This window comes from Eleutherodactylus coqui, chromosome 2 (assembly GCF_035609145.1).
Source record: "Eleutherodactylus coqui strain aEleCoq1 chromosome 2, aEleCoq1.hap1, whole genome shotgun sequence".
Lineage (NCBI taxonomy): Eukaryota > Metazoa > Chordata > Amphibia > Anura > Eleutherodactylidae > Eleutherodactylus > Eleutherodactylus coqui.
The window spans coordinates 290,521,320-290,544,841 of NC_089838.1; the positions used below are offsets into that span (position 1 = coordinate 290,521,320).

The 23,522-nt window shown below is 46.3% G+C and overlaps 1 protein-coding gene across 3 annotated transcripts in view; it reads left to right on the forward strand.

The window, feature by feature from the left end:
* The window catches only part of ADGRE5 (adhesion G protein-coupled receptor E5), a 367,255-nt gene that overhangs the window by 282,391 nt on the left and 61,342 nt on the right, over window positions 1-23,522 (forward strand). Inside the window, exons 2-3 of one of the 3 annotated variants that reach the window (XM_066593216.1) lie at window positions 18,133-18,171; window positions 19,718-19,756. The exons of the other annotated variants lie outside the window; for them this stretch is intronic. Of the exons in view, the coding sequence (XP_066449313.1) occupies window positions 18,133-18,171; window positions 19,718-19,756 (78 nt within the window). The remainder of the gene's footprint in view (window positions 1-18,132; window positions 18,172-19,717; window positions 19,757-23,522) is intronic. 3 annotated transcript variants of the gene reach the window in all.

The following is a 23,522-nucleotide window of genomic DNA, read 5'->3' on the forward strand; positions in this document are numbered from 1 at the left end:
CCCCCCGTAGTGACAATAGGGGTTTTCCACAAAAATACTATTGATAGGTCATCAATAGCTTGATCAATCAGGGCCCACCACTCGGGACCCCGGCCGATCAACTGATTGGGCGCCCGCCTAAAGCACCTCTATACACTGGGGTCAGAGCAGAAGCTTGTAATTGCAGGCACAGCTCCCATTGATTTCAATGAGAGCTGCAGCTGCAATTACAATCAGCTGATTGGCCGGGATCCCGAGCGGTGGGCCCTGGCCGATCAACTATTGATGACCTATACTGAGGATAGGTCATTATTAGTATTTTTGTGTAAAACACCTTTAAAGTGTACGTGTATTTCAACATGTTTTCCAAAATATAGCAGATTTTCCTTGCCCGCTTATTTGCTGCTGCTTACACCATGTTTCAAGTCTGTACGTTCTGATTTTCAGGTGGTCTTCTCCATTCTTCTGCTGTTTGCTGTCTATTTTTAGGCAATGATCGTGTCACAAGCCTAGCATTCTGCCAGTAGTTCACTGAGCTGTATTTCCTTTCCCTCACTTCCCATACTGCATTGCACTGTCTCTGGTCCAATCATCAGGGAGGCAGAATTTGAATGCCCGTTCGTCTACAGTTCCAGGACAATTGTAGTAGTTGGGCATTCAGAGACATTCTGGCCAAATGATTAGTAACCTCAAAGTAATGTGTACAGACAGGTGCTATAATAGCAGGAGGGGTGGGGAATGTGGAGATTGTTTACACAGTGTCTGCAGATCTGTCAGACTGTTAGTGCAGGGAGTGAACCTATGAAGATGACCGCTCCCTCACAATTGAGAAAAAATCCGCAACAACACTTCCCTAATGGATTTTAACCTTCAAACTCACAGTGAATCCACAAATGTATTTAAATGTATGATGAATGGAGCCACATCCGCATGCGATAAAATGGAGCATGCTGCGATTTAGGTCTCATGCCCACGGGCACGCACGGTTTCCAAGTGTGGAATCCCGCAGCGGTTTCCACCCGTACCCGCGGGCATGTGGCCAAAAATAATCATTTACTCACCTGTCTGGACACTTCGGGGCTCTCCTCCATCGCAGCTGGATCTTTCCCCTTCTGTCCGGCGGCGTGCCGCGTGCATGCGCTGTGCTCACTTATTTTTTTTAATCTCCTGCTCTCTCGCAGATCGACGGCACAGCTACAATGACAGTGGCTGTGCTGCCGATATGACGGCTTCCATTGACTTACCTGAACAGAAGTTGTCTGAAAAGTGAGTGCCCCTTGAAGATTGCCTCCTACTCCCGTATATAACATCCCCACAGGCTTTATTATAGTGTTTTCTGCTATTAAACAGATATTTAAGCATGTAGGCCTGTGGGAAACACTTGCCCTTCTAAAGGCAAAATTTTAAAAAATGTAATCTGGGTAACAAATCCGCTTTTGTTTCTGCCCAATCTGATACTCCTTATTGATACACTTGCAGGAAACAACGGGTTTCTTGTATTTCTTCTATATGTGTTCTTTAGCTTTAGATGCTTTTCGTTGTGAACAACTTATGATGCTGCTTAGCCACTGGTTTGCTCATACATGGTAACATAATAGGTTAGGCCGAATGAAGACAATGTCCATCTGGTTCGGCCTGTCTCAACCCCCTAGTTGATCTAGAGGAAGGCAAAAATCCCCAAGAGGCAGAAGCCAATTAGCCCATTCGGGGGAAAAATTCCTTCCCGACTCTATAATGGCAATCAGAATAATCTCTGGATCAACCTTCATAGGGAAAGTCAACTCAAAAGCAACCCCTAACATGTCATATTAGAAGATCAGATCTTTGAAGCCCATTAGCATGTACCTCCAAGTCTTCCAAGTGATATTCTTTATTCTAGGCAGAAGCAAAAACCATAGCTATCTCCTAAAGTGAAGGAGCCCATTGCATTCCCAAAGTGTCACCTACATGGTCTCTGCTGTTTTGGGGATTCATAGTGGAAATTACTCATGCACAGACTACATGAGCATACAGGCAGGCTTCAAGAATGGCCTACCGAAGACACCAATGCAGATTGAATTATATAAGGGAGATTTTGGGGCTCATCACCTCCACTCTGGACAATAGCTGTATTTTCAGATTTTGCCTGGAGTATCTCTTTTAACAGACTGGCTGTTTGGCTGTGTAGCTACAGTCCTGCTGACTGTGACTCATTTTTATTTTCCATACTCATCCTCCTTCCTTAGAATAGGTCATCAATATCTGATAAGTTGTCGCCCCCGCCGATGAGCTGTTACCTCTTCCTTGGCCTGTGACGGCATGTTTAGTGGTCACATGCCTTTTCTGCAGTTCAGTACCATTCAAGTGAATGAGATTGAGCAGTAATAACAGGCATAGCCACTATATAATGTATGGCGCTGTGCCTAGTACACAATGAAGAGGCCATAGCACTCACCAGATCACAATGGCCCCTCGAAATAGCAGGGGTGCTGGGAGTCAAACCCCACTGATCTGATTAATGACTTCCTACGAATAAGTTATCAGCATGAAAGCTACAAAAATCCCCTTAAAACAAGGCTTGATTCAGAAATGTCAAGGAAAATATAAAAAAAGGTTTTGAGAGCTGAAGTGTGATAAGCGGTAAGTTCTTGGGTATTGTTTTGGGATGGATGATGCAGGCTTTCATGATCCTAGAAGCATGCAGGTCCCTTATAACAATTTTTCCTATTCCTGACCGATATGGGAGGTTGTTTCATACAGTATATGAGATCTGAACAGCAATGAACATATACTGTATCTCTATAGATTATTTGGTTTCCTTATAAACCATACTTTGGCTTGTCTGTGCTAAGAATCATAGTCAACATTGCTTTTTCTTAGAAACGTTGTGGTTTCAGTATTTGGTATTGCAGTTCTAGTGGTTTTGCATTAAAAGGGTTGTCGGGGACTTTATTTATTGATCACCTATCCTCAGATGTGCTGGTAAATAGAGGAGAAGTTGTGCAAATTACCCCTAAGTAGATTTACATTGACACTGTCAGTAATGTACAAGTATTTATTAACCCTTTCCAATCCACTGTCTGACGTCTCAAGACATTCTGATTGAAGGCTGTACAGCTTCGATGTCAAAAGACGTCCGGCAGGGTATTCTTACTGTATATTACTGGCTGCTCTGTTGTCAGGGGTCTCTCCAGCATGTCTCATACCGCAGTACTGGCTTTAGCCAGCAGATGGCGCCATTGCATAATGGCAGAAAGAGAAAGCCCCCTAGGAAACCCTGAATCCAAAATTGGATCGCAAAGGGTTAAAGTGTTTTTCCGGGACTTTTACTATTGAAGAATTGAATGGAAACTGTGCCAGCAGTACTAATCCAGGGTACTGCAGTGTTGACAGCACTACCAGTAGCTGCTCCACCAATGTCCTCACTGACAGCCCCAGCGATCAGCTGATTGGAGAGGATTCCAAGTGGTGGACCCCCACCAATCAACTATTGATAAAAATAAAATAAATACAAATAAAACTTGTTATTTGTATAGTGCCGACCTATTCTGCCATGCTTTCAGGTAATTTTTTATTAATTATCCCCCACCAAGCTGGGTACTCATCTTAACCAACCTCGAAAGGATGGAAAGCTGACTTAACTTTGAGTGAGCTACCTGAACCACGTGGGAATTGAACTTGCAACCTTTAGGTTGTGAGTGAGAACTTAGGACTTCCTTTTCTGCTGCCTTAACACTCTGCACCACACGAAACTCTATGACCTCTCCTGAGGTCCCAGACAAACCCTTTAAGAAATACTTCTACAGAACTGACTGTGTCACTGTAATTGTACTTAGACATAATATGCACAACTTCCTTTGTATTTACTGGCAAATTGACCTGTAATTGTATTCACAGTAAATGGTGAAGAACGAGCCCACAGTGGGAGGGATTTTTCCCTCCTCTTCATCTACTATAGCAAGAAGACAAGAAGGGTCCCACAAAACTTCTTGATGGAAGGAAAATTTCTGCCTTATAGTATTGTAAAGGTATCCATAGACTTCCCTTCTGTTGTCTTACCCTAACATCACACTTGTGGGTGCTTTACAAGAGCAACATAGAACATAGTTTGTAAATCTGAAAAATGAAATACCTCCATCCAGTTCAGATTATTAACCTGCAATGTTGATCCAGAGGAAGTAAAAAAGAAATGTGGTAAAAAACTGATATCACGTCCAAACAGGATGCGCTGGATCCGTAACCTGAAATATTAACGTAAATGCACACCCAACAGTGGCAAAAAATAAAGACAACGGGAACAAGGGAAACGCTGCCCCTAAAGAACCTACCCAGAGAAGGGATCTGCCTATACACAGTTAACCTGCCCTGAGAAAGGCGCACCTGACCACATACACGTGGGATAGGAGAAACCCACAGCAAACAATATGTAACCAACAATAATTGCTGCACTTAGCTTTGTCAAGACTCAGGTAAGCAGAGGAACTAGCTCCAAACTCTGGCTTCCTTCACAGCCAGAAGAAGGCTAAAAAAGCACAGAAGCCAAGCACCACTCCCACCAGAGCCAGAACACCTTGTTATGTTGGTGCGGACAAGTGAGCACCGGGCCCACACAAATGTTACCGGAAATAGCCGGATAGGGAATGCCAACAGGACCCAAACACTCACAATGCATAACAGCACACATAACAGATGGAATTGCTGTAATATCAATATGAGGGATTAGTTCGTGAATTGACCAAGTTACGTAAGCCGCAAGCCCAGCCATCAAGGGTCCTCGTGTCCCGCGGTCATAACACTAGCAAGACAACTGACCCCAAACTGCAGGGAGCATGGCAGGACCCTACCTAATAAGCAAGGCGATCCCCTAGATAAAGGCAGCCCTGACTATCCCTGAAGCGTTAATACACGGAGATGGCATACAAACAGAACCAGAGAGAACTGGCACACAGACAGAACCAGACAGTGTTGGCAGCAGACAGATGTAGGTCAGAGCGGGGGACAGACTGACAGAAAATAAACGTAAGAGCAAACTACAAAGGAATTATTTCCACTGAAAAACAAACTGAAATCATTTAGGGTGCACAAAAAAAAACTAAACTCAAATAATGTGGTTACATATGTGTGAACATCCTCTTATATTTGAGGATGTGGTTGTGTTCAGAATTAGCCAATCACATTTAAACTCATGATAAGTAGTAGTCAGCACCCCGCTGCCATTGTTTACAGGGATTATGATTTCCCCCCATATAAAGTTCAGCTCTTCTAGTTGCATTTTCTTGACATTTCCTTAGTTGGTCCGTAAAGAGCTTACAGCACATCAAAGGGGTTGAATTATTGGAAGGTATTAGTAAGGAGAAGAGGACCAAAACATGTCCAAGACATTACTTATACCATGGAACAGAGTGAAGACGTCAGCAAGAAGGGGATCACATTTGGTACAAAAAAATTGAGGAAAAGACCAGAAAAAAATTGGTCCAGTAGGCTGCCAAGAGGCCAACAACAACATTAAAGGAGCTGCAGGAGTTTCTGGCCAGGACTGGTTGTGTAGCACATGTGACAACCATCTCCTGTATTCTTCATATGTCTGGGCTGTGGGGGAGGGGTGGCAAGACAGAAGCCTTTTCTAACAAAGAAAAACATTAAAGCCCAGCTATGTTTTGCCAAAACCTACATCAAGTATTCCGAAAGTATGTAGAAGAACGTGTTATGGTCTGATGAGAACAAGGCTGAACTATTTGGCCAAAATTCCAAAAGGTATATTTGGCAAAAAGCTAACACTGCGTCACCAGAAGACCACCATACCGACAGTGAAGATGGTGAAGGCAGCATTATGCTTTGAGGCTGTTTCCTGCTGCTAGAACTGGGGCTTTAGTCAAGTTAGAGGGAATTATGAATATTTGGCACAAAACCTTCAGGCCTTGACTAAAAAGCTGAAGATGAAGAGGAATTTCACCTTTCGACCCGAAGCATACCTCCAAATCAACAATAGAATGGCTTTGCTAAAAGATGATCGGAGTTTTAGAATGGCCCCGCCAGAGCCTAAACCCGAATTTCATTAAAAATCTGTGGGCTGACCTGAATAGGGCGCTACACACAAGATGCACTCGCAATCTGATAGATTTGAAGAGCTTTTGCAAGGAAGAATGGGCAAAGATTGCCAAGTCAAGATGTGCCATGCTGATACACACCTACCCAAAAAGACTGAATGTTCTCATAAAGTAAAGAGTACATCAGCAAAGTATTCATTTTACGGTGTGTATATTTATTAGAGATGAGCGAACGCGTTCGTCCGAGCTTGATATTCGTGCGAATATTAGGGTGTTCGGGATGTTCGTTATTCGTGACGAACACCATGCGGTGTTCTGGTTACTTTCACTTCCTTCCCTGAGACGTTAGCGCGCTTTTCTGGCCAATTGAAAGACAGGGAAGGCATTACAACTTCCCCCTGCAACGTTTAAGCCCTATACCACCCCCCTGCTGTGAGTGGCTGGCGAGATCAGGTGTTCGCCTAATATAAAAGTCGGCCCCTCCCGCGGCTCGCCTCAGATGCGGTGTGAGTTAGATGAGGGACAGTGCTGTTTATACCGGAGCTGCTGTAGGGAAAGAATTGGTAGTTAGTGTAGGCTTCAAGACCCCCCAAAGGTCCTTATTAGGGCCACTGATAGCTGTGTGTTGGCTGCTGTTAGCAGTGGCATTTTTTTTTCTTTCTCAAAATCGCCTCTGCAGACCGTTGCACCTGGCATTAGGGACAGAAGTGCTGCATAGGCAGGGAGAGTGTTAGGAGTGAGTGTAGCCTTCAAGAACCTCAACGGTCCTTTCTAGGGCCATATTTATCCGTGTGCAGTACTGTCCAGGCTGCTGTTGGCTGTGCTGCATTTTTTTTGGGCTTCTCAAAATCGCCTCTGCAGAGCATTGCACCCTCCATTGATACTGCAGGGAAAGAATTGTATAGGCAGGGCCACAACACAGTTATTATTCATAGAATATACGCAGTGCTGCCTGTTGGTGGGAAAAAACTGAAAACAAATCTATTTGTCCAGCCTGTGTCCGTCCTTACGCCTGTGTAGACGTGTGAGCTGCGTGAAAAACATTGCTAAATCATACGCAGCCAGCTACGCTTTACTGCTGGGTTCGCCATTTGCTTTCCTTAATTGGGAAAAAAAAATACCTGCTCTCCAAGAGTTATAATAACTCTGCTACCCTCACGTTCTGTGACACATAAGCAGGGACACAGCGCAGTTATTAAACTTCGCAGGTTCATTGAATATACGCAGTGCTGCCTGTTGGTGGGAAAAAACTGAAAACAAATCTATTTGTCCAGCCTGTGTCCGTCCTTACGCCTGTGTAGACGTGTGAGCTGCGTGAAAAACATTGCTAAATCATACGCAGCCAGCTACGCTTTACTGCTGGGTTCGCCATTTGCTTTCCTTAATTGGGAAAAAAAAATACCTGCTCTCCAAGAGTTATAATAACTCTGCTACCCTCACGTTCTGTGACACATAAGCAGGGACACAGCGCAGTTATTAAACTTCGCAGGTTCATTGAATATACGCAGTGCTGCCTGTTGGTGGGAAAAAACTGAAAACAAATCTATTTGTCCAGCCTGTGTCCGTCCTTACGCCTGTGTAGACGTGTGAGCTGCGTGAAAAACATTGCTAAATCATACGCAGCCAGCTACGCTTTACTGCTGGGTTCGCCATTTGCTTTCCTTAATTGGGAAAAAAAAATACCTGCTCTCCAAGAGTTATAATAACTCTGCTACCCTCACGTTCTGTGACACATAAGCAGGGACACAGCGCAGTTATTAAACTTCGCAGGTTCATTGAATATACGCAGTGCTGCCTGTTGGTGGGAAAAAACTGAAAACAAATCTATTTGTCCAGCCTGTGTCCGTCCTTACGCCTGTGTAGACGTGTGAGCTGCGTGAAAAACATTGCTAAATCATACGCAGCCAGCTACGCTTTACTGCTGGGTTCGCCATTTGCTTTCCTTAATTGGGAAAAAAAAATACCTGCTCTCCAAGAGTTATAATAACTCTGCTACCCTCACGTTCTGTGACACATAAGCAGGGACACAGCACAGTTATTAAACTTAGATAATTCATTCACTAGAGGCAGTGGGGCCTTTCGTTTTCCAAAAAGGGCAAAAATTATATTTGGCCTGCAGTCTTGCGCCAATTTATTTCCTGCCTGGGAAATCTAATCACTGGTAATACAGCATGCTGAGGGGTAGGGGTAAGCCTAGAGGACGTGGACGTGGACGTGGCCGAGGACGCGGAGGGCCAAGTGAGGGTGTGGGCACAGGCCAAGCTCCTGATCCAGGTGTGTCGCAGCTGTCTGCTGCGCGATTAGGAGAGAGGCACGTTTCTGGCGTCCCCACATTCATCGCCCAATTAATGGGTCCACGCGGGAGACGGTTATTAGAAAATGAGCAGTGTGAGCAGGTCCTGTCCTGGATGGCAGAAAGTGCTTCGAGCAACCTATCGTCTACCCGCAGTTCTGCGCCGTCCACTGCTGCCAATCCGAATCCTCTGTCTGCTGCTCCTCCTTCCTCCCAGCCTCCTCAGTCCACTACAATGACACCTGCTCAGGAGCGGGAACACTCCCAGGAACTGTTCTCGGGCCCCTGCTTAGATTGGGCAGCAGCGGTTCCTCTCCCACCAGAGGAGTTTATCGTCACTGATGCCCAACCATTCGAAAGTTCCCGGGGTCCGGGGGAAGAGGCTGGGGACTTCCGCCAACTGTCTCAACAACTTTCTGTGGGTGAGGAGGACGATGACGATCAGACACAGTTGTCTTGCAGTGAGGTAGTAGTAAGGGCAGTAAGTCCCAGGGAGCAGCGCACAGAGGATTCGGAGGAAGAGCAGCAGGACGATGAGGTGACTGACCCCACCTGGTGTGCAACGCTTACTCAGGAGGACAGGTCTTCAGAGGGGGAGTCAAGGGCATCAGCAGGGCAGGTTGCAAGAGGCAGTGCGGTGGCCAGGGGTAGAGGCAGGGCCAGACCGAATAATCCACCAAGTGTTTCCCAAAGCGACCCCTCGCGCCATGCCACCCTGCGTAGGCCGAGGTGCTCTAAGGTCTGGCAGTTTTTCACAGAGACGCCTGACGACCGACGAACAGTGGTGTGCAACCTTTGTCGCGCAAAGCTCAGCCGGGGAGCCAACACCAACAGCCTCACCACCACCACCATGCGCAGACATATGATGGCCAAGCACCCCGCAAGGTGGGACAAAGGCCGTTCACCGTCTCCGGTTTGCACCCCTGCCTCTCCCCCTGTGCCCCAACCTGCCACTGAGATGCAACCCCCCTCTCAGGACACAGGCACTACCGCCTCATGGCCTGCACCCACACCCTCATCTCCGCTGTCCTCGGCCCCATCCAGCAGTGTAGTTCAGCGCACCGTTCAGCCGTCGCTTGCGCAAGTGTTCGAGCGCAAGCGCAAGTACGCCGCCACGCACCCGCACGCTCAAACGTTAACCGTCCGCATCGCAAAATTCATCAGCCTTGAGATGCTGCCGTATAGGGTTGTGGAAACGGAGTCCTTCAAAAGTATCATGGAGGCGGCGGCCCCGCGCTACTCAGTTCCCAGTCGCCACTACTTTTCCCGATGTGCCGTCCCAGCCCTGCACGACCACGTCTCCCGCAACATTGTGCGCGCCCTCACCAACGCGGTTACTGCCACGGTCCACTTAACTACGGACACGTGGACAAGCACAGGCGGGCAGGGCCACTACATCTCCCTGACGGCACATTGGGTGAATTTAGTGGAGGCTGGGACAGAGTCAGAGCCTGGGACCGCTCACGTCCTACCCACCCCCAGAATTGCGGGCCCCAGCTCGGTGCTGGTATCTGCGGAGGTGTATGCTTCCTCCACTAAAGCACCCTCCTCCTCCTCCTCCTCCTCTGTCTCACAATCAAGATGTGTTAGCAGCAGCATGTCGCCAGCAGTCGGTGTCGCGCGGTGTGGCAGCACAGCGGTGGGCAAGCGTCAGCAGGCCGTGCTGAAACTACTCAGCTTAGGCGATAAGAGGCACACGGCCCACGAACTGCTGCAGGGTCTGACACAGCAGACCGACCGCTGGCTTGCGCCGCTGAGCCTCCAACCGGGCATGGTCGTGTGTGACAACGGCCGTAACCTGGTGGCGGCTCTGCAGCTTGGCAGCCTCACGCACGTGCCATGCCTGGCCCACGTCTTTAATTTGGTGGTTCAGCGGTTTCTGAAAAGCTACCCACGCTTGTCAGACCTGCTCGTAAAGGCGCGCCGGCTCTGCGCACATTTCCGCAAGTCCCACACGGACGCTGCCACCCTGCGCACCCTGCAACATCACTTTAAGCTGCCAGTGCACCGACTGCTGTGCGACGTGCCCACACGGTGGAACTCTACGCTCCACATGTTGGCCAGGCTCTATGAACAACGGAGAGCTATAGTCGAATACCAACTCCAACATGGGCGGCGCAGTGGGAGTCAGCCTCCTCAATTCCTTTCAGAAGAGTGGGCCTGGTTGGCAGACATCTGCCATGTCCTTGGTAATTTTGAGGAGTCTACCCAGGTGGTGAGCGGCGATGCTACAATCATTAGCGTCACCATTCCTCTGCTATGCATCTTGAGAAATTCCCTGCAAACCATAAAGGCAGCTGCTTTGCGCTCGGAAACGGGGGCGGGGGAAGACAGTATGCCGCTGGATAGTCAGGGCACCCTCCTGTCTATTTCTCAGCGCGTACAGGAGGAGGAGGAGGAGCATGAGGAGGATGAGGAGGAGGGGGAAGAGACAGCTTGGCCCGCTGCTGACGGTACACCGGCTGATTGCCTGTCATCCTTTCAGCGTGTATGGCCTGAGGAGGAGGAGGAGGAGGAGGAGGATCCTGAAAGTGATCTTCCTAGTGAAGACAGCCATGTGTTGCGTACAGGTACCCTGGCACACATGGCTGACTTCATGTTAGGATGCCTTTCTCGTGACCCTCGCGTTGCACGCATTCTGGCCACGACGGATTACTGGGTGTACACACTGCTCGATCCACGGTATAAGGAGAACCTGCCCACTCTGATTCCCGAAGAGGAAAGGGGTTCGAGAGTGTTGCTATACCACAGGACCCTTGCGGACAAGCTGATGGTAAAATTCCCAGCCGACAGCGCTAGTGGCAGAAGGCGCAGTTCCGAGGGCCATGTTGCAGGGGATGTGCGTAGATCGAGCAGCATGTACATCCCAGGCAGTGCAACAGTCTTTAAGGGCCTGGCCAGCTTTATGGCTCCCCACCAAGACTGTGTCACCGCTCCCCAGTCACGGCTGAGTCGGCGGGAGCACTGCAAAAGGATGGTGAGGGAGTACGTAGCGGATCGCACGACCATCCTTGGTGACGCCTCTGCCCCCTACAACTACTGGGTGTCGAAGCTGGACACGTGGCCTGAACTAGCCCTGTATGCCCTTGAGGTGCTTGCTTGTCCTGCGGCTAGCGTGTTGTCGGAGAGGGTGTTTAGTGCGGCTGGGGGAATCATCACAGATAAGCGTAGCCGCTTGTCAACCGACAGTGCCGACAGGCTAACACTCATCAAGATGAACAAAGGCTGGATTTCCCCAGACTTCTGTTCTCCACCAGCGGACAGCAGCGATACGTAAGCAATACGTAGGCTGCACCCGCGGATGGAAGCTACGTTCTCTCTCACCATCCAAAACGGGGACATTTCTGCTTCATCAATCTGTGTCTAATATTCCTCCTCCTCCTCCTCCTGCTCCACCTCCTGAAACCTCACGTAATCACGCTGAACGGGCAATTTTTCTTAGGGCCACAAGGCTCACTCAAATAATTTTTCAGAACAATTTTTATAAGTTTAAATGCGCTTAAAAGCATTGGAACTTTAACTTGAACCAATTTTTCGTTACACTGGGCTGCCTCCAGGCCTAGTTACCACTTAAGCCACATTAACCAAAGCGATTAATGGGTTTCACCTGCCCTCTTGGCTGGCCATGGCCAATTTTTGGGATGTACATTAGTACTGTTGATACAGCAATTTGTGTGGGCCCTCGCCTACAGTGTAATCAAATTAATTTTTAGCCCACCTGCATTACAGCTGACGTTACCTCAGCTGTGTTGGGCAATGCAATGGGATATTTTTGTGTACCGCCGGTGGGTTCCAGGGAGCCACCCATGCTGTAGGTGCACACTGAGTTTTTAATACTTCTGTACACTTCTAAAGAACCCGTCTGACTGGGGCATGCAGTGTGGGCCGAAGCCCACCTGTATTACGCACGACATTACTACCTCAGCTGTGTTGGGCAATGCAATGGGATATTTCTATGTACCGCCGGTGGCTTCCTGGCACCCACCCAGGCAGTGGGTCCACAGGGAGTTAAACCTACATGTGTCCACTTGTAAAGAACCCCAGTCTGACTGGGGCATGCAGTGTGGGCCGAAGCCCACCTGCATTACGCACGACATTACTACCTCAGCTGTGTTGGGCAATGCAATGGGATATTTTTGTGTACCGCCGGTGGGTTCCAGGGAGCCACCCATGCTGTAGGTGCACACTGAGTTTTTAATACTTCTGTACACTTCTAAAGAACCCGTCTGACTGGGGCATGCAGTGTGGGCCGAAGCCCACCTGTATTACGCACGACATTACTACCTCAGCTGTGTTGGGCAATGCAATGGGATATTTCTATGTACCGCCGGTGGCTTCCTGGCACCCACCCAGGCAGTGGGTCCACAGGGAGTTAAACCTACATGTGTCCACTTGTAAAGAACCCCAGTCTGACTGGGGCATGCAGTGTGGGCCGAAGCCCACCTGCATTAACCCTTTCCAGTCCACTGTGTGACCTGTGAAGACATTAGGGTTTAAGGCTGTACAGCTCCGTTGTTGGTAGACGTCCGTCGGGGTTCTCTTACTGTATATTGCCAGCCTCTCTGCTGTCGGAGCCTATCCTACGTGTCAGCTCATGCAGTACTGGCTTTAGCCAGCATATAGCGCCGTTGTATAACAGCAGAAAAAGAGTAAGCCCCCTAGGAAAACCATATACAAATTGGATTGGAAAGGGTTAAGCACAACATTACTACCTCAGCTGTGTTGGGCAATGCAATGGGATATTTCTATGTACCGCCGGTGGCTTCCTGGCACCCACCCATGCTGTAGGTGCACACGGAGTTTTTACTACATCTGTACACTTATAAAGAACCCCAGTCAGACTGGGGCATGCAGTGTGGGCCGAAGCCCACCTGCATTAAGCACGACATTACTACCTCAGCTGTGTTGGGCAATGCAATGGGATATTTCTGTGTACCGCCAGTGGGTTCCAGGGAGCCACCCATGCTGTGGGTCGACAGGGACTTCACAATAGGGAGTTGTACCTGCCTGTGTCTATGAATTAAAAAGCCCGGTCTGACTGGGGCATGCAGACACCTTGACAGAATGAATAGTGTGTGGCACATAGGTTCCCCATTGCTATGCCCACGTGTGCAGCTCCTGATGGCGGTGGCACAGGATTCTATTTCTCATTGCTTCTGTACAGCATTGTGGGCTATCGCTCCGCCACTTTTAAAGAGGGTCGCTGCCTAGCCGTGCCAACCTCTGCAGTGTGTGCCTGCGGTCCCTCGTCATGGCAGACGCAATTCTAAATAGACATGAGCGTGGTGTGGCATGAGGGCAGCTGAAGGCTGCGCAGGGACACTTTGGTGTGCGCTGTGGGGGGGAGGGGGGGCGGTTGGGCAGCATGTAACCCAGGAGAAGTGTCAGTGGAGTGTCATGCAGGCAGTGATTGTGCTTTGTTGGAGGTAGTGTGGTGCTTAGCAAAGGTATGCCATGCTAATGAGGGCTTTTCAGAAGTAAAAGTTGTTGGGAGGGGGGGGGGCCCACTCTTGCCGGTATTGTGGCTTAATAGTGGGACCTGGGAACTTGAGATGCAGCCCAACATGTAGCCCCTCGCCTGCCCTATCCGTCACTGTGTCATTCCCATCACTTTCCTGAATTGCCCAGATTTTCACACATGAAAACCTTAGCGAGCATCGGCGAAATACAAAAATGTTCTGGTCGCCCATTGACTTCAATGGGGTTCGTTGTTCGAAACGAACCCTCGAGCATCACGGGAAGTTCGTTACGAATAACGAACACCCGAACATTTTGGTGTTCGCTCATCTCTAATATTTATGCAACCACATTATTGTAGGTTTTTCAATACTAGGATACTGATTATTAACCCCTTCCCGCCCCAGGATGTATATGTACGGTATATTCTAGGTAGGAAGAGGTTCATACATAATGACATACATTTACGACATATGGATGGCGTGGGCTCAGGAGATGAGTCCACACCATCTGCAGCAGGAGCTCGTGGTGACCAACAGCCAACCTCCCGCTGCAACAGTGGGGATTGTAAGAACACCGATCTCCACTGTTAACCCCTTATATGCCGTGATCAATGTCATAAATATCCCAATGTCAGACAATGACCAATATCATAAAGCAGTGCTAAGTTCCCCTGTGTTAGTTTCTTGCCTTTGTGAATTATATCACAGAGGCCCCGCCATAACTGCTGGGACTGTTCCAAGGATTTATCCAGCTTTTTATTAAAAATAGAGTCCTTCACTTTTATAACCTTGTAGTCTTCCTCCCTTCAAAGCGACCTCTGAGCTTCAGAAGATTTCTGTTTCCTGCAGTCTGTTAATATCTCGGATTTTTCCTAAACTTTCCATCACATTTTTGTGCCTCTTCCATCCTTGATGTTCTATTATTTAGAATCAAAGCTTTCCAACATCCACAAAACCCAAATACATTGAAACCTCCATGAGATGACCACCCAAAATTGCATTGAAAAGTGGCCTTCTGGGGGGTCTCCTCAAAGAAGATGGCCAGTTTTCATATGATGGAACTGAAAGTCTATCACAGAAAATCCAGCCTGGATGAGGTGGTGGTCTTCTCAAAGAGTTGGTCTTTTGAAGAGGTTTCACTGCATTGCCTTGCTGTATGAAAATACAATAAAAAAGAAACCCTCAAGGTACTATAATGGTGATCACCAGCTGTTTCACTGGGCTTACAGCACTAACACAACATCCTGGTAGCCACCACCCTCAGAAACAGTCTAGTCCATCAAGGTTTGTGTACTTTTAGGCTGGGTTCTCACAGGACGGAATCCCGCCAGAAATCTTGCGGTTTTGCTGCAGCGAAAAACTGCGAGATTTCTGCCAGGAAAGTGCTGCTTCAAAACCCGTGGCACTTAGCCACAGGCTTTGGAGTTGCTTGGCCGCATGTTTTGCCGTTGCGGCCGGCGTTCCTATTAAGAGCAGCGAGACCGCAATGGAAAAAAAAAAGACATGCAGCCAGGGAATCCGCGCAACACAGAACGGTCGCCAATCCGTAAAAGTGACTAATCCCGAAACGCTGCAGTATTTATGATGGAACAAGCCGACGGAAGTGTGAACATGGCTTAAAGTGTTCTTTTATCTGTTATTAATAGATCCATCTTTTCTCTTTTTAAAACCAAAAAAGGACGTCTAACTGATGCATATTGAAGCTAACGGATCCGTCAAAAAAACAGACAGCGCCCATTGCTATCAGTTAGAAATCCATTATGATCAGTTTCTAACAGATCCTTTTTTGTTTGTTCGAATGTAGCTCTAGATCGCTCCTGCACATACGCAGTTGTATTAAATGACTCCGTTAAACAGATACAAACAGTTTCCATTTGCGTCTATACCCCATTTACAGCACTGCTAAGAAAAATTGAAAGCTCCGTTCCATTTGGCTTCCATAATTTTGGATGGGAAAAAAAAGCCCTGCAGTTCAGGGTTTTTTTTCTGCCAAAAAGACGTAAACCAAGTGGAACGGAGAAGACCGGACGTGGACTGAGAAGAAAAAAGGCCTCTTGAAATCAATGGTGGTTTTACAGGATGTGTTTTTTTCTCTGTTCTCGGGGCTTCTTCAAATGGGTGTGAATTCAATGGTTTAGTTTTCATTAGCGGTATTCTTGCCCCTTAATAGTACAGGTGATGAAAGATAGGGCATGACCAATCTTCACACAGTTTTTTTCAAAGTTGCGCAGAGTTTGAATGGCCTGAAAGAAAAAAGAAAAGTTCATGCTCAACTACGCTCCATAGTGGCGCATACGCCCACGTGGTTTTGCCCTTAGGAGGATGGAATAGAAAAACTGAAAAAAACTGAACGCTGATGTGAAACCGCACTTTAAATGCAGAAAACAATGTTAAAAACTGATCATTATGGACATCAAAGTGATGAAAACGGAATGAACTGTCTGTTTTTTGAAGGATCCATTTGCATCAGCTACAAATTTAGTTTTGAATAGAAAAAAAATACAGATTCATTACAACAGATAAAAGATGTGAATGCAGTCTTAGGGCTGAGGTGTTCAGGCTTTCCATCGCTCAGTCCTGTTTTTGGAGCAGAGAAATAGAATTGAACAGTGAAGTTAAAAAAACTGAAACCCTAACTATGGGCTCAACCAGTATATAGGGATCCATTCACACAAACCATGTTGACATCAGATTTCCAGACTGAAAAATCAGTATGAAAATTGGGCGGAAATACAACCCATAGACGTATCCACGTGGGCTTTTTTTAACTCGGTCAAATAGTCCAAATAAAAAATAAATAAATAACTGCAGGATGTCCTATTTTTGTCTGATTTTCGGACAAGAATGGCACACACCCATGTCTTTGAGAACTGGCTTTAGGACTTTTGGATATTTTGATCATTTTGCAGTGGCACAATGTAACTTGGAGAACAGTTTCATCTATTTTCTTAAAGTGGACCTGTCACCCCTTCTGATATGTCTTTTTTAAATATTTGTATTCTTTATGAAATAACTCTGGAGCTCTGTGTTGCATTTATATTAAAATAAAATAGACAGTAGCACGTAGGTCTTGCAGGACCAAATAAATTGAAACATTTAACCAGAACATTTTCTTGTGTCGTTTCAAAACACATTTTAGTTTATGTATTTCTCCTTTTGATTTCATGATTACGTGGTACTTGTCGGTCGTGACAGCGTCATGGCATGGTGGCCTCGACACAGGCCAAGACCTGTCACCTTGTTATGCAGGACAAGGGTTAATACACCATGTGCAGAGACTGCTGGTTGCTGTCTCTCTATGCTGCATTGGTGCATGCTGATGATTAGTCATTCCTGGGAGAAGGTTGGAGGTATAGTTCTCTGGTTGCTCTGCCAATCCTCAGGTGTGGAGAGTTTTATATTCTTACCCCTCCCTTTGCTCACCGCTGCTTATTCAGTTCCACAGAGGAGTAGTTGGAGAGTGGTGTTCCTCTGCTGGGTGTATTGCTACCTATCCAGATAAGTGCTGTGATTTCCTATTCAGTTGTATTTCTGTTTTCATCTTTGTATTGTTTTGCTGTGTCGGTTCATCTCTCCAGGGGCTCCGATAGGGACAATCAGGGCCCAGGAAGAAGACAGTGTGGCTGCCTTTATCGAGGCGATGACTCCCCTCTTAGGAACGGACTCTTCACTTTCTTGCTAGGTTAAGGCAAAGCTTCCTTCTCCCTGGAGTGGCGCTACTGATCAGCATAGCATGCTGTTCTACTATTTACAGCAGTGTGTACGTTATCCTGCGCCCGTGCTGAGTGTGGTGCTCTTGTACCTCATGGGCTTTACATACCGTACTGTCTTTCATATTCCTGGTGTGGCGCGCACTGTTCTACAGTGCATAGTTAACAACTGCAGTGAGCGTGACTGTCACCTTGCGTCCATGCTGAGCAAGGTGCTCGTGTGCCGCACAGATGTGATAAATCCCCTAAGACTTATGAGGTTAACGATTCAAGCTTCTACATTGCCTAATCTATGGATCTGGCTTACTAATGTTATTATAATGAAATAGATAACTATACATCGATGTTGTCAAATTAAAAGGAGGTAATATCTTAGTTTCAACTTTTAGCATAACCAAATTGAACTTTATATAGGTTTAATATGTATAGCTTAGTAGAAAGGAATTTAACAAAGAAGAGAAAGAGAAGGAAGAAAAAGAGAGAAAAAAAGGTGGAAGTGTGTGTGGGGGGGGGGGGAGTTTCACAGATACATACCAAAAGTATAAATTGGGGGGGGGGTTTGGGCGCAACTTTAAAATGTCTGTCTGCATATAGCCTAAATGTACCAAATCCACTATATGTCAGTGGAGAGTCTCAAATGATTGTCGAATTTGTCTTCTTTACAGGCCTTATGAGCACATCAAACAACCCATTATCCAGCACAGGTGAGAATAAACCTCCCAAGTTACTATTTATATGGGAATTCTAATGTTTGTTTTGTTCTCTATCTATCCACTCATTAGTTCTAGAAAACTGGGTTATGGGGCAACTGAAAGTCTGGAACTGCACAAACTTATAACAAATGTATTTTTGCTTGTTTTCTCATTTTAGTTTTTCAGGTAGAGTTGCCAGAATTATCATTATATATTTCTTTATGCAGCGCCATCTACTTCCCCTTCCCCTTTACATAACACATTGTAACAATTACAGAAGACAATGGGGTCTGTACTCTGTCTAAACAATGACACTTCGTTGACTGTCTCACATTTTGTTTTTAATCCGCTCTCCACATCCAACACAAATGTTAAGTCTTATCTCCCTTCTATCCCATGAGGAGAGCTGAACATGATATATATACTATATACAGATGTGTCATTCATGTGTTCGGCTGCTTTCACATCTGTGTCGAGGGTTCTGTTTTCCTGCTCCGTTCTGGGAGCAGGAAAGGGAAATCGCCTGGCCAAATGGATCTGTCTCATGATGGAATCAAACATCACTGAACGGACTATAATGGGTCCATTTGGTTTCTGCTCAGCTGTCTGGCACAAAAAAAACTAGACCAAAAAGTCCTGCATGCAGGACTTTTTGGGCCAGTATTTCGTTTGGGATCTGTGACGGAGCTTCCAGTGCAGATGTGAAAGCAGTCTTACTCCACTCGCTATGCCATCTTAGGCTACATTTCATAGCAGCCTATCGAGCCATTCAGGGCTCCATCTGGACGTTGTTTTCTGAAGCTCTGCGACAGTACTCTCGAACAGGGTAGACCACGCCATGCAAATGTAGTTTTAATGCCTTAAAGCTGGCATGAGGATAAAACAAAAAAAGAGAACATAGTCACCTGTCTTTGGCCCCTGGTGACACAGCTGAGTGACTCCCGCTGCCCTGTTCCTGACACATCTACAGGAAGTCAGGAGACTGCTTTAGCCAATCAGAGTGTTACCATCCCGAACTCCTGGCATCATGGCGCTCAGCATGTAAGCGCTGATGCGAGGAGTTCAAACAGTTGGTGCTGAGGCCTCTGATTGGTCGCAGCAGTCACCTAACTTCTGGAGAACATCCAAGCTAGGGCTTAACTGTGTGCCGGGAGGGTGGGGGTGGGGGAAAAGACGGGTGTGTATGCTCTCTCTTTTGTTTTTTTTTAATTTTTATCCTAATGCCAGCTGTAAAAATAGTTTTGTAATCACACAAGCCCTTTAACCGACAGAGAGTAGAAGAGAGGGCATGTAGAAGAACACATAACTGCAGTGTCAGACTGCACCCCGGTCTGTGGATAGCCAGTAACCAATAAAGGTGCTCATATCTGCATCTCATAGTGCTTCATTTGGATTCTTAGATGCATTGTAGCAACAATAACAAATGGTCACAAAAGTATACATATTCTAAAACCTACTGAGGATTATATAGTCTACAACAGAGCTGAAGAGAAGAATTCACAGCCATGTATAATAAAGTGTAGTATGGGGCTTAATGTAATCAATCTTCTTTTTCCAGATCCTCCAACTGCAGCAATCAAATCACTCACAAACACAGGTAATAATTGTATTCTCCATTTATCAGCAAAAATCTTCTTTCAATCGATTCTATTGGGTATCTTTAGTATTTCAATATACCAAGTAGGACAGTTAGATTTGTAGAAGAATAGGTTATGCTACGATGGTGGTGTACGAGGGGCTGCTGATAAGTCTTTGGCTTTACCCAGAAAGAAACGAGATAGGAAGATGAGACTTTACATTTATTCCACATACTCTCCACTGAGGCCAACACACTTCTTACATCGGTATTCCAAGTTCTGTAAGCCTTGCTATAAGAAGGATTTCAGTTGTGCCTCAAACCAGTCATCTGTGGCAGCCATGGCATCAGAAATAGTGTGAAATTTGGTACACTTGAGGTGTTTCTTAAGGTTGATAGTCGGAGGAAGCTAGATCTGGTGAATAAGGTGGGTGGTCAACCAGCTGGAAGCCTAGCTCCACCTGTTTTGCCATGGTCGCTTGTGCAGTATGAGAGGAGGCGTTGTCTTGCAGGAACAAGATTTCTTTGGACAGCTTGCCGCACCTTATGGCCTTCAGAGCTGCCTTCAATTGGACCAGAAGTTCAATGTCATACCTTGCATTGATGGTGGAACCATTTTGAAGGTAGTCCACTAGCAGCACGCCCCCCTTATCCCAGAACACAGACGCCATCACCTTAGTGGCTGATTTTTGCACCCTGAACTTCTTTGGGCGAGAAGAACCACTGTGCCTCCACTCTTTTGACTGCTCCTTCGTTTCAGGGTCATACAAATAAATCCAGGTCTCATCCATGGTGACCAGTCGATCCAGGAAGTTCTTATCAGTCCGGAGACTCTGACAAATGGACTGGAACGTTTTCATTTGCATGCTTTTCTGATCTGTTGTCAAACTTTTGGGGACCCACTTAGCAGATACACATTCACGAGAAATCCCCATGATGTCTGCTATTCCTTTAGCTGAAATTGTCAGATTCTCCAGTATGAGGTTGTGCGCAGCATAGACGATCTCCGGAACAACAACCTCTCTGTCGTCCAGGACGTTCCTCATCATTGGTGCTGAAGTGGCCCGTCAGTTCCTAACTGTAGAATATGAAGAGCATTGATCCCCCAATGTCTGCGACATATCACCATGAATATCCTTCCCGGACTTTCCTTGCAGAAATAAGAATTTTATCACTCCTCTGCTCTCATCTACTGTGAATATCGCCTTAGACTCCGCCATTTTGTTTGCCCGCGTGCCTAGATCACTGTTGCCATAAGCTGCAAACACAACATTTTGAAAACATATATTAGACACATAAGGCGTTCATGTGATGTAACATTCGTTACCATAAAAACAAAAAAAGAATACTCTGGGTACTGGAGTATTACCCAACTTTAGCTGCCTGGTTTGAAGCTCTGTTGTGTTTAAGGAGTTGTCTGGTTACTGGACACTGTGGCCACTTTAGTATCCGCAATTGGTTTCCGCTCATGTTCAAGAAGAAATCGATTTCCCATAGCATGCTGTGGACAGTGTTTGCTGCGGATCTGTGGTGTGGACGCCCGCCGTGGATTCCACAGCAAACATCCACCCTTGTGCAGGCGGCCTCAGACTTGCTGTCACTTGTTGAGGCTCTTATTAGTTATTTAATCTAATGCATCAATAATAATTTTTTGAGGTTTATCTTAATTTGCACATGAAAGCCCATTCTTTAAAACACAATTGGGTCTTTGTGAGCCGGGCAGGACGGGAACAGAGACAGCTCAGGAAGCTTCTGCAAGTGGCTGACTTTAAAGCAGCTAAGATGATCAGAAGTTGATAAGGTTGTTTACAGAGGGTTGATGGCCACGTGGTTCCCAGAAGCAGTCATGACCACGATTAGAGATGTAGAGATTTTAGAAGAGTTCGAAGATGACATTTTCTAAATGCAAACGACTTTACTGACCACATCGGAATCTGCAGATTTAAGTAAAACAGTTTGCAGATGCTAAAACCACAAAATTGGAGATCAGATCTTTAATGGAAACAACTCCGTGCTACACAGTATGGCAAAGCTAATAGTAACTGATTTAAAATGTTTGGGTATCAGACGTGATGGACAAATAATCATTACCCGCTTGTGGTAGGAAGGTTCAAAAGCTCCCACTCCTGAACTGAAAGTTGCAAGTTCAATTCCCGCTTGGTTCAGGTAGGCGGTTCAAGATTGACTCAGCCTTCCATCCTTCCGAGGTCGGTAAAATGAGTACCCAGTACGGTGGGGGGGTAATAAATAAATTACCTGAAAGCGCTGCGGAATAACTTGGCACTATACATATAACAAGATTTATTTATGTCTGGGATGACTTAGTGAATCCTACACTTAGCAGGGGTTGGACCTGATGACCCTGGAGGTCCCTTCCAACTCTACCATTCCATGATTCAAACATCTGCATAATATGTACGGTATATGGATGCTATCTACTCACTTTTTTATATCATTAAGAAATCTATAATGCCTTTTTGCTTATCTTTCACACTTCAAAGGGTTGCCTCATCTTGACAACCTCTTTAAATATGCCTTAGGCCTGTTTCAGGCGAGAGTATATAAATACATCCAGATGTGTTATAGGACTCACTCACAGTTGACTGTTTACATAGCTACCATGGTGGAAACTAGTGTATTGTTTACATTTTGGAGGTGAAAAATCCCTCTAAGTAGATCCCATCATTTTGCATTGCATGCCATTTCACAAGAGTCCAGTTTTAGGTAATAATTAATAATAATCTTTATTTATATAGCGCCAACTTATTTCGCAGCACTTTCAAGCATGGAAGAACACAGACAATACAACAATTACATGTGGTATACAATCAGTTTGAAACAAACGAGGTGGGGGTGATACAGGGTGGGGGAGAGATGAGGCATGGGGGAACACAGGCAGTACGGGAATTGCATGTGAAAATCAGTTATTAAGAAGCAAACCGGGTGGGGCGGTAAGGAGGTGCAGGGATAGAGGTCATATGCAATATGCAGGGTGAAAGGTGTGGTGAGCTATAGGGTGGGGAAGGGGGACTAGGTCAGGAGATTTGGTATGCCTCCCTGAATAGGTGTATTTTTAAGGAGCGTCTGAAGTTTCGTGCATCGGGAATTGTCCGGATGTCTTGGGGTAGAGCATTCCAGAGGATGGGTGCTGCTCTGGTGAAGTCCTGGAGGTGAGCGTGTTAGCGGATTGGAGTATGCGAGCAGAGTGGTGTACAGACAGGAGTCAGGCGATGTATGGTGGCATGGTGCCATGGAGAGCTTTGTGGGTGAGGAGTTTAAATTTAGTTCTGCAGTAGATGGGCAGCCAATGCAGTGACTGGCATAGTGCAGAGGCGTCTGAATAACTGGATAGAAAAATGAGCCTAGCTGCCGTGTTTAGTATGGATTGGAGTGGAGAGAGTCTGGTGTGGAGAAGGCCAATAAATAGCGAGTAGCAGTAGTCAAGTCGGGAGTGGATGGAGGCGACAACATGTGTCTTCAACGTGTCTGTAGTGAGGAACTGTCGGATTTTAGCAATATTTTTAAATACACATCATTAGCCTACCCCACCTGTCCAGCTGCTGTAGGTTTCAAAATACCAATACTAACTATATACTGCACATGACTTGCTCTTTCGTCAGGAGCCTTCATGTAAGATTTTGCATAATGAATTTTTTTTAAAAAGTGCGGAATTCAGCAAATGTTTTTCTTTTAGAATGACGAACGTCACGATGAAAACCCAACAGAACCCATTACAGTCGGTGGGTTCTATCGGGTGCCATTGGTGTCTGTCATAATTGTTTTTCTG